The sequence below is a fragment of the Galeopterus variegatus genome, unplaced genomic scaffold, assembly GCF_000696425.1.
Source record: "Galeopterus variegatus unplaced genomic scaffold, G_variegatus-3.0.2 Scaffold1185, whole genome shotgun sequence".
Lineage (NCBI taxonomy): Eukaryota > Metazoa > Chordata > Mammalia > Dermoptera > Cynocephalidae > Galeopterus > Galeopterus variegatus.
Window position 1 is genome coordinate 137,954 of NW_007727296.1, and position 14,145 is coordinate 152,098.

The 14,145-nt window shown below is 45.2% G+C and overlaps 1 protein-coding gene across 1 annotated transcript in view; it reads left to right on the forward strand.

Annotated features, from left to right (window-relative positions):
* Positions 1 to 14,145, forward strand: part of KLHL3 (kelch-like family member 3) — a 113,321-nt gene that overhangs the window by 87,383 nt on the left and 11,793 nt on the right. The window contains exons 9-13 of the mRNA XM_008575433.1: positions 2,640 to 2,757; positions 3,145 to 3,342; positions 4,892 to 4,993; positions 8,074 to 8,202; positions 12,258 to 12,398. Of these exons, the coding sequence (XP_008573655.1) occupies positions 2,640 to 2,757; positions 3,145 to 3,342; positions 4,892 to 4,993; positions 8,074 to 8,202; positions 12,258 to 12,398 (688 nt within the window). The remainder of the gene's footprint in view (positions 1 to 2,639; positions 2,758 to 3,144; positions 3,343 to 4,891; positions 4,994 to 8,073; positions 8,203 to 12,257; positions 12,399 to 14,145) is intronic.

Below are 14,145 nucleotides of genomic sequence, written 5' to 3' on the forward strand. Positions count from 1 at the left end.
TCACAAAAAAGACAAAAAAAAAAAAAAAAAAAGAAAGAAAACTAAAAACTGGTTTTATTCTCACTCATCTCCAAAAATCAGATTTCAAAGAAAATCTTTGCAGTATTTTGCTTTCAATTTAGCTTTACCAACTCAAAACCAGAGGGACGATACAAGTTCTAGGTATGATTATGAATGCGGGCAAGTCATTCTGCCCTTGACGAGTAAGTTGGGCATTGTCTGAAGTTTGCCAAGAGGCTGTGTTCATTAACACCTCCCTTAAACTGTTCATGGATGCCTATCTAAACGAAGAATTACAGATGGAGAGTAATGTAGAATTCAGCTTTTCTCTGAAAAAGGCTGTTCTTGACACGGAGCAGTGAACTCTCTGAGCTGAGGCACGCAGGAAACGTTTATTTCCCAAAGCAGCAGCAGCAGCTCAAGCTTGGACTGTGTGTCCTGGCTTCCTCTGGAATGTGTAGAAGTCAGAGCTGAACACTTCTTTTTGAATACTGGTCACCCACATGTGGTCACAGAAGGCTGTGGACTAACTCTGATGATCAGTGACCACCCACATGGGCAGTGGGTGAGCCTGATCTGGAATATTGGGGCATAAATGATTGATCTTGAGCAATGTTGTCAGCCCGGTTTTGCCTCCCTGTATGGTGGATAATGTTCACCTCAGGGGTGTAGCTCTGTGGACTCACACAGGTTTTGATGATCACTCCTCTCCCCTAAAATACTTTGTGGGGAAGTGAAAGGCCCTATGATAAGCTGTAATGGCAAAAATCGTTAATGCCAGGACTTTGTCCCTGCTGTCAAAGCCAGAGGCTACTATGGCCCTATCTGTGTCCTCCTGAGTCTGAGGATTGCAGCCCCCAGAGCCAAAAGCTGTGGATCCCTTGGTACTGGAGTCAGATGTTGAGTGTGTTGTGTAAACAGTTGGCTGTTTTGTGATTCAAGAATGTTCAGGACTAAAAGCAGACACGAAATTGTGCTACTTGAAGTTGAATTTTTTTATGAGACAAGCTGAATCTGGGATTCTCAAATTGCCTCTGACCTTTTATAAGACAGTTTATCATCAAATAAATTTATTTTGCAATACTACAAAAAAGAAAACTTTAATGACACATCATCAGGAAATCCTTATAGGCCATGGGTTAAAAAAAAGTGGTTCTCAGGGTGAGAATCCTAGAACAGAAGCAGCAGCAACACCTGGGGACTTGTTAGAAGGGCAGATTCTGGGCCCCACTGCAGACCCACTGAGTCAGAAACTCTGGGTTAGGCCCAGCAATTTGTGTTTTTACAACCTGCCCAGGTGATTCTGATGCATGCTGTAGTTTGAGAACCACCGGATAAGTAAGATGGGTTACAGGTAAAGATAAAATCCTGTGACTTATATTGGCTGGCCGTGACTTCTACCCCTTTTCTCCACTCCAGAAAAAGCATACTGGAATGCCAGTGAGTGAGGGTGATGTCATTATGGTATGTTATTTGTACATACGGTATGTTATATGGTACATTATGTTAAGCTGTGAATTTGCACAAGTTTATAAAATATGTAAACTATAGTTAACTTTGGTACTTTAAGTTTTATTCATTAATAACATGTGGCAAAAGTCACAATGATGGGGATACCACAATTAAGTACTGCAGTTCTGTTAATCTAGCCATAACAGTGGCTTTCATTTTTTTTTTTAGCCATGCCTTACAGTAAGAAATATGTTTAAATTGTTATCCAGAAGACACATACAAGTGTATATAACCAGAACAAATATTTCATGAAATAATGCCCTTACTATGAAATTTCTATTAAAAGTATGCTGGTCATAGTTCATTAAGTTGATTTTATGACCCACTGGTGGTAAGTGACCTGTATTTTGACAAACATAGATGCAGTGAGCTGTGCTTGCACAGACCCTGTCTGTAGAGCAGTAGAGGGACCTCTGTTCTGCCATCCTTAGCTGTGTGACCTTGGGCCATTTACATATGTTCTCTGAGCTTTACTTTTCTCATCTGTCAATGTGGATGGTAATATCTACCTCACAGAGTTGTGGTGACAAGTGAATGACACACTTTACACAGTGCCTGGTAGTGGTAGCTACCACATTACTTGTGGAAATAGTACTATTAGCGCTATTTTTCAGGACGTCATCAGTTTAGTAAGTTTTGTGGTAATCACCACAAAGCAGAGTTTCACAAAATTTTTTTCTATACTGCAGTAAGTGTCCCCTGCACTCTAGGCATTCACAGCTATTTTTGCATAATATCTTTATCTTAAAAATTCTGCACTGTTTTCCAAAATATATCAAAGTTTGTTTTAATACAAAACTTACCCTCCCATCCTCTCAATCCTTGAGGGTACTGAGATTGCACAAGATGACCTGGCTGCATGTAGCCTTAACATAGCCCTGAGCAGGGCATTTGGGAAGCATAGACTTTGCGATTGTATTTCTGTGGGAAGATGCCTGTTAGGCTTTTCTTGACTATTTGTACCTGTTAGTGAGTAGGGATAGCATCTCCATGTATGTAGCTCTGTAAAGTGGCATCTAGATCACCCACAGACCCTGGGTAATAGGCATGTGCAAGTACCAAGGATTCATTACCCATCAATCCAGATGTTGGGGAGACCCAACTAATGTCCACTTGTCTTTCTGGAGGTCATGATTGTGGTTGGTGGCCAGGCGCCCAAGGCAATCCGCAGCGTGGAGTGCTATGATTTTGAGGAGGACCGGTGGGATCAGATTGCTGAGCTTCCCTCCAGGAGATGCAGAGCAGGTGAGCAGCACCAGCTCCCGGTTCTGCAGGTGGCCTTTCCCCGGGGCCGGAAGTCACACGCTGCTTCTTGATTCCCCAAACATCTGTGTGCTTCAGGCTCCCTTCCCTTCCCCACCTGCACAGTTTTTGGCTGCCCCTCTGGGGTCAATTATTATGTGTTTGTGGAGGTCAAGCTAATTCAAGTATTTGCTTGAATCAAACAAAATTAGAAAAGAAAATAGGAAAAGAAATCCAATGAGCCCTATAATGACTTCCAAAGATCTAAAGTTGGAGATTATCTTCTGTGATGAGTTATGTGTGTGCCTGCCTTGCCCCCTGTTGTCACCCCTCAACATGATAAGTCAGCTGCCTGATGTGACTTTGATGCTTTGGTTTCCTGTGCCTCAGGTGTGGTGTTCATGGCTGGCCACGTGTATGCCGTGGGTGGGTTTAACGGCTCGCTGCGAGTGCGGACGGTGGACGTGTATGACGGAGTGAAGGACCAGTGGACGTCCATTGCCAGCATGCAGGAGCGCCGGAGCACACTGGGTGCAGCAGTGCTCAACGACTTGCTCTACGCGGTGGGAGGATTTGATGGCAGTACTGGTAGGTTCAGGATGTGTTCCCAGCCCCTCTCAGCCTGGGACACACCCTCCATGCAACCCTATTTTGCTCAGCCAGTTCTTGGGTCAAACTTCTGTCCATTTTTAACTACTGCCCCAGGAATATACTTATCCTGCTTCCTCACCCAGCTTTGGGGGCCAGAGCCAGGCCTTACACACGGAATATGTAACTGTCCATGTACTATGAATTCTAGAGCTCTAGGAAGGACCCCACACTTGGAAGAGTCCCTTTCCTACTTTCCAGTGTCTGGCAGCATATTTGCTCAGAAGATAAGCCTTTAGAAAGAGAGTATGCTTAGCTGGAGGGTGCCTCAGTACTCTTTCTAAACCCTCTACTGAAGAACAGGGAACTGAGGTGGAGCAGTTGGGAGAGACCTGGCTCAAGCCACGCAGTGGGCTGCTCACTTTGTCCATTGCCCTCTCTACTGCCCTGCTGAAGCTTTGCAAGGCTGTGCCAACACAGGTGAGCCCCTCGCTCCTGGATCTTATCGAATTTCAAAATTCCAATCTGACACCATTAGTGGACATGGACTTGGAGAGATGATCTCATCTCTACTCATATTGGCAGGTAGATGTCTCCACACACTAAAGTGATATCCTTTGGCCCTCAGAGAGGTGGAAACTATATTTTTTTACCTCTCTGAATTTCATTTGTATCTTCACAATTTGTTGACTTTTCTCAGCCTTCACTTTACCTCGCTCATATAATTCCAGGGTCTTTAGCCCCTCTGGAGGCTTCCTTTAGTGAGTGGCACCTGGGAATAAAGGGAACAAAGAGTAACGGTGCATTGCTTCTTTTAGGAATTGCTTTAGGCTGCAAGTAGAAAACCTGACTAAACTGTGCTTAAAAAATGAGAGATCTTGTTTTACTCATGAAATAAGTCCAGTGGTCAGCTGTTCTTGACCTGGTCCTGTTGCTCAAGGATATCGAGACCAAGCTCTTTAAGATTCTCTTGGCCCTTTCATCATGGTCACAAGATGGCTGCTATAGCTCCAGTCAACACATCTGTGTTCCAGGTAGTAAGGAGCACAAAAGGGTAGCATCTGTATTGGAAAAGCAAAAGCTATTTCAGAAATCCCCATCAGACTTCTGCTTATGTCTCATTGACTTGGTCACCCCTAACTGTAAGAGAGTCTTAGAAGGCAAGATTTTGGTTTTCCAACTTCTAAAGTAGAGGCAGACTAGGTAAAAGGGGGTTGGAATAGGTGTTCAGTGGGGCAACCGAAGTGTTACATGAAATCAGAGTATTCCCTTCCGTAGGCTTAATGATTTACGCTCGCCATGCAGTTTAGGTAGACCCCTTTTCCTCTCATAACCCACCCTCAGAATCATCTTAGTGGTCCCCTCAGGTAGATACTGCAGATGTGTTTTAGGGAGTTGCCATGAGCCACACAGCCAGGCAGAGATGGCCTTGAGCCGTATATCCAGGTTTCCAGCCCCCAGGCTTGGGCTCTGCCCCTGTCCTCACTGTTTCTCACACAGCAAGTGAGGCCTAGTGCCATGGAAATCTCATGAGTCTCTTGTCTCCCAGGCCTGGCATCGGTGGAAGCCTACAGCTACAAGACCAACGAGTGGTTCTTTGTTGCCCCCATGAACACGCGGCGGAGCAGTGTGGGTGTGGGCGTTGTGGAGGGTAAGCAGGCAGCAGTGGGTGGTGGCCAGGTCCTATCCCGGCCCACGGGCCTTGTCCTGAGTCCAGCATCATGCTTGGTGCTTCCTCTGCCTTGGCTCTGTTCTTCAGATCAGCATCTGACTTGGGTGCTGTTATCCTGATTAGACAAATGAGGAAAGTTGAGACTCAGAGGTGAAGCCCCTGTTCCAAGGCTAGTAAGTGGCTGAGCTGGGTTGGGAGGACTAGGAGGAGCCTAGAGGGGAAATAACAGCCTCTCTGGCCACTTGTCAATAGCTCTGCTAAAGGCTGGGGAGGGGAGGAGAGTGGGGAATCCAGAGTCAACCTATAACTCAGGAATATGACATGGTATGGTGAGAGTGAGAGTTAATAGAGTTTAATTAATTTTGTCCTTGTTTTTATATGTTAAAGATCAGCAGGCCGTGAGTGAGGTGGGCACCTCTTCCCAAGTCTGCTGACTGTCTCTGCAGGGCAGGTTGTTGGTTGAGTTCTGCTCTGCTAAGAAAGGTGTGTGGGGCAAGGCAGGAGAGAGTGGCAAGGTGTGGGGCTTGGTCAGACAGTGCACAGTAGTTTGTAAAGAACCTTCACATCTAGTCTCTCATTTTGTTCCCAGAACTCTTCTGAAGGAGATAGATAGTACTCAGATTTTCTCTATTCTCCAGATGAGGAAACTAAGTCCCAGAGAGGTTAAGTGATGTGCCCTATGTTATGATGGTATTAAATAGCACAGCCAGTCCTTAACCCAGGTCTTCTGACTCCTAACCCAATGCTTATCCCAGACCATTGGCAAATGCTGATAGGTAGGATTTTATAAATAAGTGTGAATCCAATGTACCAAATCATGAAGTATTATTTGGACTAAAATGTTATAGTTTGCAGGACAACACTGATTCATTATCCTGTCCTGATATGAGAATTTCACTGGAATATCTGTTCATTTAGACCTGTATGCAGACATTCTTTCCCTTTCATGTGCACACACAAGAACACACACACACACAAACGTGCTTTAGGGAGAGTGTAACATGTAGTGACATTAATACATAGGCATTAATAGAAAGATTCTTTTCTGTCACTGCATTTCTCAGTCTGTACTGGTATTGCACAATTTAAATTTTCATTTAAAGTTATGTTATTCTAACATACTATAAACGAGTCATCTTAGTGCAAGGATTTTGTCTTTCTACCAAGATAAATTGTTTCTTGCAATCTCATCCTTTTGGTGGAACAGAAATGGATTTGTCTGCCAAACTTAAGTGCTTTGTCTAGCCATCTTCCCATTTCCCCCCTAGCCAGGAATAGCAAACAATAGATTAGGGTTAAAAATAGAAAATCCCTGTTAATAGACTCAAGGAGAAACCTAGAGTGGGTATTTTTTTTGCTGATGCAGGATTGGAATGGTTGGTGGGGGCTGGAGGAGTTGCCTTAATGGTAGTAATTTAAACACTCCCCTTGGCAGAGGCTTTTGTGAGCATGTTCTGTATGTGGAAGAAGCCCTGTTGGCATGGAGTCCAGACTGGGAATTTGTTTCTCTTGCCCCTCCTGAATCTGGCACTGTCTGGGCTGTAGAGCTTTGCATTTACAGCTTTGCTGAGAATGTCGTGTGAGGAACTTACGTGGACTCTGCATCATGGGGTCTTGCAGGTGTGGCTCTCCACATTGTCTGGCTTGCTCTCCTCCCTTCATCAACTCAGTACCATGGCTCTATAGTCTAAATGACCCTAGAAGAAATGGAGGAGATCAGGATCATTTGCTATCAGCTGCCTCAAAGAATCCCTACTTAGGAAAATGGACAGTGAGGATTGGACTGTGTAGGCAGAAGCTCCCCAAAAGAGTGAAAAGTGCATGTCAGAGATTGTTCCTCTGAACTGGCATACACCATGCAAGTGGCCTGGACCCCAGCAGAGCTGCTCGGTCAGTGTTTTTTGTACTTTGACTTTGATGAGGGCAGAACTGGGGAGGAGGTGTCTCTTTCAGAAGGGTAGGTTGAGAGGACTCTGGTGCAGAAAACGAAACCAGACTCAGTGATGATAGAAGAAATAATTTTACATTTGATGTGGCAATATTTCTGATGGTGGAGTATAGTTTGGGGCCTGATAATCTTTCTAACTTAAAATAATTGCAGATTTTCACATATTAGTTGTACTCTTGGTATTTCCCCATTAAGAAAACATAATGACCAAAAAATCCTATTGATTAAGTAATCATGTTAAGTGGATTTGCATTCGTCAGTGTTAGCTAGTCTATAGCTAGTGCTCAAGATCCTTGTTATAACTCCACAGTTCTCCTTAGGTCTGAGGCCCACAGGTGAGGTGGGACTCATCCCCAGAAGAGACCATCACATTGCATTCTAAGACTAAATGTTAAACCCAAAATGTTTGAATCTCTGCTCTGGGACAGCTCAAATACCAATTTTCTGCCCCCTTGCCCACTCACTCCCAGCCCTCAGCCCCAAGCAGAAATGATGCTCTTGGATAGCAGCTTAATGGTATTTTAATTTCAGAAATAGATGATGGTGCTTCAGGGCTCTTGTGCCTGGCTCAGAGATCACAGGGTAGTCTGCAGAAAAATTTCATCCACTCGAGCCTAGAACGTATTCCATTCACACACTTTACCTGCCAGAGTTGTGGAATGAGTGGAAACACAGCTAAAATAGGGTTTGGATTCTCACTGAAGAGTACTTTTCCATATTTATTCCATCTGCCTTTAGCTGGGGGCCCTCTAGCTTTCCATCTATCTGGTGCTGGTGCCTCGTTCTAGCAAAGATGTAGCCTGGTTCACCTGCAAGAATATGTTGAGCCCCAAGGGTGCCAGGCCATAGCTTTGTGCTGGGTATTTGGGGTACTGAGTTAGAAAGAGGTTCAATATTGCTTCTAAGGAGCTCATGGCTTAGAGCAACGGAAGGCAGAAATGTGAAGGATGCTTTGCCTGGTTGGAGAGTAAGTTGGTGGTTTCCTGGAGGAAGGGGCAGTTTCTCTGGTTGAAGTAAGGGTGCCCCAGTGGGTTAAAAATGGAGCTTCAGCCAAGTTCTGGTTACATGCCATTGTCTCTGGTAACACCCTCAGCCACTTTGTTTGTTCCAGGGAAGCTATATGCTGTCGGGGGTTATGATGGGGCTTCCCGCCAGTGCCTGAGCACCGTGGAGCAGTACAACCCAGCGACCAATGAGTGGATATACGTGGCGGACATGAGCACCCGCCGCAGTGGCGCAGGTACGGGGAGCCTCAGGGTACAGGCTGTGTCTGTTTTGCTCACAGGTGGGTCCTGAGTCCAAAAACTTAACACTACACCTTATTTTACCTCCCTCTTCTTTCCTTTTACTGTATGTAATCCCACCAGCACATTTGCAGCTAGACACAGCACTTATGTTAACCTCTTCTGGTGGATCACTGTGCTAGAGAATGAATGAGGCAATGCTCTCTCCATCATCACCCCTTCCATTTCTGTGGAGGTCTCTACGTCTTTTGAAAGTGGAGGCTGACTGTGTGCCAGGCACTGTCCTAATAAGTACTTTCTATACCTCAGTCTATTTAATCCTTACCGCAGCCCTACAAGGTGGATGCAGTATTAATTTCACCCACCAGGTTTAGAAAGTCTGCCAGGGATTGAGTAATTTTCCCAAGGTCATATAATTAGCAACTGGCACAGTCAGGATTCATACTCCAAAGTCAGCTTTTTTTTTTTTTTTTTTTTTGACGGGGAAGGGGATCGTAACCCTTGGCACGGAGTGGTCTGTACCACGCTCAGCCAGGGAGCACACGGGCCATCCCTATATAGGATCCGCCCCGCGGCCTCGGCGCTGATAGCACCGCACTCTCCTGAGCGAGCCATGGGGCTGGCCCCAAAGTCAGCTTTTTTTTTTTTTTTTTTTTTGACGGGTAAGGGGATCGTAACCCTTGGCACGGAGTGGTCTGTACCACGCTCAGCCAGGGAGCACACGGGCCATCCCTATATAGGATCCGACCCGCGGCCTCGGCGCTGATAGCACCGCACTCTCCTGAGCGAGCCATGGGGCTGGCCCCAAAGTCAGCTTTTTTAACACACAAATTATTAGTCTCATTCCTGTGAAGTGGTAGGACAAGCACTGCTGTCCCCAGTCTTCAGATAACAAGGCTAAGCTTGCCTGTTTGAAGTCTCTGTCTTGGGGGTTGAAAGCTGAGCTATTGGGGTTTATATTGGGAGATAAACGTATGCCCCCCATCCCCACTTTTCCTCACTTCAACTGCCTCCCCAACATGGGAAGAGATCTACTTTCCAAATGGTTTCCCACTTCTGCCTCTGTGGGAGGCTCGGGAACTCTGTGGTCCTTTGGGATTCTTGAAGAAGGGAGCAATAGCCCCTTCCTTCCTGCTTTGCCTTCCCCCATCATCTCAGAAGCCCAAAGGAAAGGGTCTGAGAGGGCAGGCAGGGGCACTGCACACTGGCTCTTTATTGCTGGTTCCTGTGGTGGGTGGTGGCTGGTTACCAATCTGTCCTAGTGGGAAGGCCGTGTGACTTCTGGGAAGGGAAGCCACAACTGGGAGTTTTTCCTCACAATGTTATTTCTCTTTTTGTGTATTTTTGGAGATTGAGTTGTGTCTCATTTTATAGTATCAAACACATGACCACTTCCTCCATGTTCCTTAAAAATTGTGCTATTTTAATATTTTTCAAGAACCTTTGCACACTGGTTACAAAAGAAAAATCTATGTGATTCCATTTAAGAAGCATTTGTGTTTTGCATGCTATTTTTGGGGAGCTTGTCTCTGCTGATCCTGACAGGTTGGTCCTTCCTGAAGGTAGAGCAAATGACTGGAGGTCAAAAGGCCTGGGTTTTTGTGCTGGGTCTGCCCTAATTTGCCACGTGACCTTGGGCAAGTTCCTTACCCCATGTCTGGACCCTAATTCTTCAGATGTGAAATGAGTGGACTGCAGTAGATGGTCCCTAAGGACAAATTCATTTCACAAATCTGATAATTCTTTTCCCTTTATAACACTCTTTTCGTAATTTTGGTTCCTAAAGTCTTGGTGTAGAGTCTTCTTTGTACTTCCTAGACACCCTTTATTGTGACTTGAGGTGTGAGAGCAAGTGTTCAAGGACATAGGAGCAGCTTAGCAGGAGTGCGGCACCATACCTGAGACGTGTGGCTGCTCCTGGGAACCTCCAGCAGACTGTGTGGTGAGGCGGCGCAGTGGGGGCCACGAGGACTGACCTGCCTCTGCAGTTCAGGCTGTCATCTTTGTGGATGGAGCAGCCTTTGGAGGCCACAGCTGCTTTGTCTCTGGCAAGCTGCTTAGATGGTTATTTCTGGGTGGACATCACTTGGCCCCATTCCGGCCTGTCACCTAGGCTGGAGGCCCTGGAAAGTGATATGCCTATGGCCCTTGTCTCTGGGAGTCATAGTGATCTCAGTTTAGGGAATGGGCTCTCTCCTAGATTACTATCAGAGTCCTGGCCTCAGGCTTCAGGTCAGCTTTTCATCAGTGCTTCCCTTTCCTGAGATTTGGAGAAGTCTCACCTCTGGAGTTGAGAATGCATATACTTGTGGTAGTGGGTGATTTTTGGTGGCCAAAGGCCCTGAGACGAAAGGCCCTGGCCTCTGGCTGCCTGAGGCCCTTTCAGGTGTTGGAAGCCTCTACATTTATGGATGAGGCTGCACGAGCATAGGGGCAGAGTGGCTGGGGCAGAGGTACCCCAGAGTGCCTGGAAGGCTGCTTGCTTCTTCAGCAGGGTGTGGGCATGTGAGCAGGTGGTTAGGGGGAAACAGAGGCCATCTCTGGGTCTCGGGGTACTAGTTCCTGCTTAGCATGGTAGAAAGGAAGTTTTTGAAACCCTCTGAATGTTATTAAACCTGTCTGTTAGATAGACATTGTTGATACAACACCACCATCTGCTGTTAGTTTAGGGCAACTGCTGGGAGCCACTAGCATACCAGCATAAGTGCTGAAAGGGATTTTGCACATTTTGTCATTTAAACAATATCTGTTGAGAACCTACTACCATCAGGCACGGGGAAGCAGATGAGGATAATATAGACATGTTCCTGTCCATATGAAGTTTATATTCTGCAAAGCTAGTCTATGGGTCTGAAATCCAGCTGCCCATCCCAATGACCTCAGGAACTTTTTCCTGACCAGTGTCTCTGGGAGTGAGGCCCTGGAATCTAACCTTTCAAACAGATCCCCAGCTGGTTGAGATGCAGCCTGTTCATGGAGTGGAGTAGTCCATGGTCCACACGAGCTACTGATCTAGTCTCTCCTTTCACAAGGGGGAAAACTGAGGCCCAGAAAGGGGAAGGAAGGGTCACCCAAGGGGCAAGTTAGACAGGTGCAGAACCCAGGTGTCCCAGGGTTCCAGAGACCAGGTCAGTTGCTCTTTCTAGGTACTGTGCCACTGTCCTTCCTTACAGCTTTTATCTCTTTGACTTGTATAAAAATATTTTAAAAGATTATGCTAACACTTGTGAAAAGTTCAATTCTAGCACTCAGCTCTGGCTGATCAGTACCGTGAGTGGGTTAATACTCTGCAATTTAAGGGGACAGAATTGAGCTGAAAGAATAGCTTCTTACAAGACTAGTAGGGAGGTCTCCCTAAATGAGCTCAGCACACTGACTGTAAGGCTAGTTTCAATTTTTAACTCTTTCTATTGAACTAATATAAGGCTGAGTAATACAAGGAATAAAACATTATGGGAAAACTAGGCAATATAGACAGGCAAAAAGGGAAAAAAGTATAATTTTACCACTAAGAAATAGCTACTTTTAATGTTTTGGTGGGTTTCTTTCAGTCTTTTTTCTTTTTTTTTCCTTTGCTTTATGAACTCTCCTCCCCCATATATGCTCGTGTGTGTGTGTGTGTGCGCGCGCGCTCGCACGCGCTTCAGAAAGTTCATGGAAAGATTCGTATTATCTTTTAATTCTGTTTTTCCATGAACTTCTTGAAGTACCCTTAGACATGCATATACATGTATATTTATGTAAATATATGAATAGATACATGTACACTTATATATGTATAGACATATATAGACATATTTATGTTTTTTGAAACAGAAATGAGGTCATGTTTGAATTATAGTTCAAAGTTTTCATATTGCCAATCTTAGGAGAAGGTGGGCAGGGTGTCATTATATTTGTTTTACAGATGAGGACACTGAGGTCCAGGGAGATAAAACAGCACTCCCCAAGTCACCCTGCTGGTGATGGCTGCCCAGGATGGACACCAGGCCTCCTGGTTTCTGGTTACTGTAGCCAGCCTGAGGCTGGGACACTGTGCTCTGCCTTTCAGGGGTTGGGGTGCTCAGCGGACAGCTGTATGCCACAGGTGGGCACGATGGGCCATTGGTGAGGAAGAGTGTGGAGGTTTATGATCCTGGAACAAACACCTGGAAGCAGGTGGCAGACATGAACATGTGCCGGCGCAATGCAGGTAAGTTGACTGTTCTCTCCTCTCCCTCTTGGGGGTCGTGGGTCTTTTCTCCCTGCAGACACTAGCTCTAAAGGAGAAGAAGAGGGGAGAGACTCCTAGAGTCTGGAGCTGAGCTTGTATCCTGAACAGGGAGTGTCCATTTGTTGGGTAGGCTTTGGGTTAGGGGAGGGGAGAATTTGGGACCCAAAAAGCTAGCCCCAGGTTCCCCCACTTAGATGCAGAGGGGTCCCTTCATCCCCCAGTGAAAGGTGACTTTTACTACACACAGATGGGCACAGACCTAGAAAAGCCCCCTGGTTTCCATCAGTGCCCCCTGCACAATGGCTTTGTTAGGGAGCTAAGCTCAGGGCTATGTGGACGTGGCACTTGGTTCCATTTTTTCTTTGCCGGTGTCTGGTAAGGAGAACCTCTCATTTCCTACCTGAAACCAGTCTCCTTCCTTGCAGGGACAGCTAGACCCTGGATTAATTCTCTCTTATTCCCCTCTTTTTACTTCCCGTCTCTCCTTTCCTTCCCTTCCCCTATTCCTTCCCATAGGAATGATTTACCCAGGAGTATTTATGTTTATGTCTAGGAAGAGCCTGATGCCCCTAGTAATCTATTTCCTTTAGAACTTTGCCCTGTGGGTCGTGTCCTGTGTTGGTACGTCTTGCTTTGTGCCTCTTTGCTCTGAGAAAGTGTTGGCTTAGCCCAGCTTCCTAGGCTGGAAAGACAAACAGGTGACTTTCGGACAGATTTATTTCCTCTATTCTCATATTATAAATAGGTTTGCTAAACCAATTTGTGGCTGACTTGTTGGAAATGTGAACAGAGGGGAGTTTATTAATTTACTCATTGCCTGAGCCTGCTGTGATATAAGTTGGCATTTGGCCTTACAAGGAACTAAAAAGCCTTAAGGCAGCTAGTATATGTACAGTCCAAGAATTAGGTTTAGATGTAAATGTGTGTATATACGAACATTCGTATATAGGTATTTCTATTGTTTTTAACAACAAAAATGAAATCACACTATAGCGTTGTTTTATAATCTGCTCTTTTAAACCCACTTTACAATCTTTCATGAACACCTTATAAAAAACACTAAATTTATTCACATGATATTATTTTAAATGGCTATATTATAATTTAAATAACTAATCTATCATTGGACACAGGTTATTTCCATATTTTCTATACTGTAATACTTTGACTGTTATAAATGGTCCTTATAGCTAAATCAATGCACATATTTAAAATTGTTTCTTTAGAATAAAAGGCCAGAAGTGGAATTTTTGAGTCAGAGGAAGCACATGCGTTTCACACACCATCCAGGAAGGTGGTCCATTTTATACTCTCAACAGTATTTGAGAGTATCTTCACCAGTGCTGATAATTACTACTTTTCTGAGCATCATCGATCTCTTAATCTAACTTTGAAAAAATATGCAATGAATTGGACTATGTCCTTTTAAAGTCTTGATGAGCAATATCTGCTTTTTCCAACTCTTTGGTTCCCCCTGTGTGAGTCCTTGCCCGAAAACCAGCTCATCCTGAGATCAGGATGGGAAGGGGTGCCTTTCCCCTGGGAACTGTGTTTGATTTCAGATCCAGTCTTGTAAAGGGATTACAGACACAACCATTAGTGCCACACAGTATGGATATAGCATAGGGCTTATCAGGGAAAAACTTATAAGCAGAGAGGTAGTAGCGTGCGCGAAATCCTCTGAATTGTCTATTCCCTCCCTCAGACTGGGCAGGGGGGTCAGCAT